Genomic DNA, 3,321 nt, shown 5'->3' with positions numbered 1-3,321 from the left:
ACTGAATAGCTGACATTTTCTTTTACAAGTATGTTACATTGTCTAGAGCTCCCAAGTCACCTCCTATCAGAGACACTATATTGTATGTATGTATGTATCTATCATCTATCTGATCAGTTGACTCTATTCAGCATTTAGTGAATGTTGAATATGCCTTAAGCAAAGCAGGATCTACTTCATTTGTTGAGAACAAATGACCATACTCTTCAGCACGTACAAAGCTGTTGGTTTATTCAGCTGCAGAGCTGGGGAAAGGCTTCCTTTTGGAGTGAATAGCAAAAATGCTTCAGGAGCAAGGCCCTTTTATATACACACACAGAAAAAGGAACATATTATGGTTACATAAACATCAATATATTTTAATTTTCAGACCTCCCTACCTCTTCCCACCTTCCCCTTAAAAAAAAAAGGAAACAGGTTCTTATAACATTTTAAAAACCCAATTTCACAAAACATCTCTACATAGGAACAGTTTCTGATACATTCAATTACACTAACAGTATGATATGGTTTCAGTTCAGTAATTTTCCATTCACAAATATCTTTCCTACCTACTACAGGTCCCTTCTTTTTTCCTTAAGATATGACAACTAAGACTCAGCAGAAATTCTCATTGGATTATAAACGTTCTCCTCTCTCCTTAAAGTTGCTATACATGTATAGAATTTGTGATTCCATTAATGCTTCCATTTTTTTGATGCCACATCATATACAGCACTTAATTATGGAGAATAGGAAAAAAGTAAAAGTAAAATGAAAGGATACAGGATTTTCAATCTATTTTCTGATTCCTTTTAGATGGCCAGTCAACCAGGATCACACACACAGGTTTCACTCTATTGTAGGTGTGTGAAAAGATTTATTGGTCCCATGAATCTTCTTTTATGTATGATTTCTATGTTTTGACTCATTTAAATAAATGCAGCAAGATTCATTTATAAGGGTACATACTCTTCCTTGTTGAGCTAGAAGAAAATCTAAAGCTAATCTATGTAGAAAAACAATGATGCTAAAAACTCCAACTTCTGATTGTATTAGGCTGAGATTTTCTGTAGTGCTAAGTTCTTTAAAGTTAGAAGAGTTCCTGAAAAGTTTGCAATGGATGTAAACAGTGCATAAAGTACTGCTGAGAACATTATGCAGATGAAATATTTTAATTCATTTGCAGTTAATATTGAAAGCATAAGTGCTCTTAATCCTTTCCCATTGGTCTTTTAAAATGTGATCTGCTCTTGACCAAAGTCTGAATGCCAAGATGCAGGATATCTATTCCCCACAGAACAGGTGTCTGTTTAATCCCTGGTTACAATTTTTAGGCCAATGTAGCTACAGAGAGCCTGGTGGGAACTTAATGTATAAAGGTTCATACTGTAACTGCAGGTACTATAATAGGCCTGAAGCAGTGCAGCCTAGGTTTGAAACTTCACTCCCTCTCCTCCAAAACAGGAACCCTAAAGGGTGCCATATATAGGCCTATCTGTATAAAAGCTGGGAGATAAATTCATAGCCCCACCATTTTCTTTTGTCTAAGGAATTCCAATTAATGCAACTATCTCATAGAAATTAATGTTAGGAAAGAGTATGCTCAGAGAGGTGTTATTGGGAAAAGCTAAGTTCCCTCTTCTCCACTGGCTATTTTGAAGGTTAGGTAACAAAAGGGGTAGGGACCTACTACTTCTTCCTTCTCGTTCACAATGAGATGTCTGGTTAAGAGTCCTTTCAGAAAGGCAGAATAAATTGGGTGGGGGTGGGGAGAACTGAGTGTGGACAACAGTCAACTTAACTTTTATAATATGGTCCCTTTTGCCTAATTTTCTACTGAAGTTTTCATTTTATCCACAGGGTCTGTCAAAGGGCATGATCACCATGCATTTTTTGTAGCTGAGTTATGGTACCACTGTACTTGGTAGTACTTAAGGGCTTGTTAGGACAGGGTATGGTTTGGTTGAGAAGGCACTTGCTTCTCAACTGTGGTGTGACTTTGTACTTCCTTCTCAATTAATTAGCAATATGAGAGATAGCAGAACAAATGGTGGGTCTTTAGAGTGATGCGGTTAGGAGTTTGTTAACTGCCTTCTGGAAGTCAGTGTACGAGTAAGTCGTGTTGATGGGTTCAGTGCAGGTTGTTTCCTTAACTGTTTTAGTTAACCAGCCACAGCAACAACCAGAAACACATGAATTAGGGATCTGTTTTAGGTATTCGGGTATGGGAGTGGCTCTACTCAATGTCCGGCTTAACTGTTTGGTGGCAAACTGCAGTGCTCCATTTAGAGTGGCATGATCTCTAGAAAGCCGACTGGCATTTGTAAGGGGCCTTTGAAAAGGTGGCACTCCACAAGAAGCCAGAGGAGGCCATTCGGGAATTGGTTCCAGTTTGGGTACACAGTGGGAACAATGGGAGAGTCTTAGACCTATCTCCCGGAGTATATGAACTGGTGTGCTTGGATCCAAGAGTTTAGCGTGATATAACCAGGAATTAGGATTTAAAGGTTTCCAAGTTGTAGAGTATTTTAAAAGGCACTTAACCTGCCAGGCAAGACTCTCAAGAGGTGTGAGGTTGGGAACCACACGGTTTTCTTCTTCAGAGGAATCCCACTCTTGCCCAGAACTCTCATTTAGGTAGTCAGCATTTTCTTCTTCCTCACTTTCTGATTCTGATAAGGGGTCAGGAGAGGGATTTCTGGGACCCATTGGATTAGAAGAAGAAACCAGAAAAAGGTAACAATCTAAGCCAGCAAAATACTGACTAAAACTAGCAAACAGAAACAAAAGATGAAAAATCCTTCAACAAGATTAATTTGTCAGTCCATTACACACACACACACAGTATGCCTCTGGCTCATATCACTGTGCAGTTCTTCAAGATTATGTTGCATATTCTTCACTTACAAAGAAGACATCTCAGTTCTCAGGACCAGTTCAGTGTGTAAAAGTGTTAAGTCACTTACCAGTGGTACAGGTCAGAGTCTCTCCTTCAAATCCTGGCTACCCAAGAAGAGAAGGGGTCCTCATCTAGGCAAGCTGATTTTCTTAGCCTGTTCTCAACTGGTCGTGATACTGTGAAGAGACACTTTGTGTATTCTGTTTTGTTGGCAGGGATGTTATATCTACTTGGTAACAAAAGAAACAATGGTTGCCTTTCTTGTCCGCTGTTGGTGCAAATTTTGTTCAGGGAGATGGTGGGATGAGTTGCCAGGGACATCTGGTGTACATGGATCTGACGTTTTCCATAGGTGGTGCAAATGCCCTTGATAACTGGTGACTTAGTTGTTGAACTATCTGGAAAGGTAGCTTTAACCTGTGAATGAGAAGACTAGAGAA

At 39.3% G+C, this 3,321-nt stretch overlaps 1 protein-coding gene across 1 annotated transcript; it reads right to left on the bottom strand.

The window, feature by feature from the left end:
* Window positions 1-205: 205 nt before the first annotated feature.
* Window positions 206-2,954, bottom strand: DCAF16 (DDB1 and CUL4 associated factor 16). The gene has a single exon (XM_028087294.2). The coding sequence runs from the start codon at window positions 2,689-2,691 to the stop codon at window positions 2,041-2,043; it is 651 nt and encodes a 216-aa protein (XP_027943095.1). The 5' UTR covers window positions 2,692-2,954; the 3' UTR covers window positions 206-2,040.
* Window positions 2,955-3,321: the final 367 nt, after the last annotated feature.

The sequence above is a fragment of the Eumetopias jubatus genome, unplaced genomic scaffold (assembly GCF_037043125.1).
Source record: "Eumetopias jubatus isolate StellerSeaLion01/CBP00866 unplaced genomic scaffold, mEumJub1_p1.0 scaffold_2, whole genome shotgun sequence".
Classification (NCBI taxonomy): Eukaryota; Metazoa; Chordata; class Mammalia; order Carnivora; family Otariidae; genus Eumetopias; species Eumetopias jubatus.
Note: the sequence above shows the minus strand (reverse complement) of the source record. Positions and strands in the feature narration are given on the sequence as shown.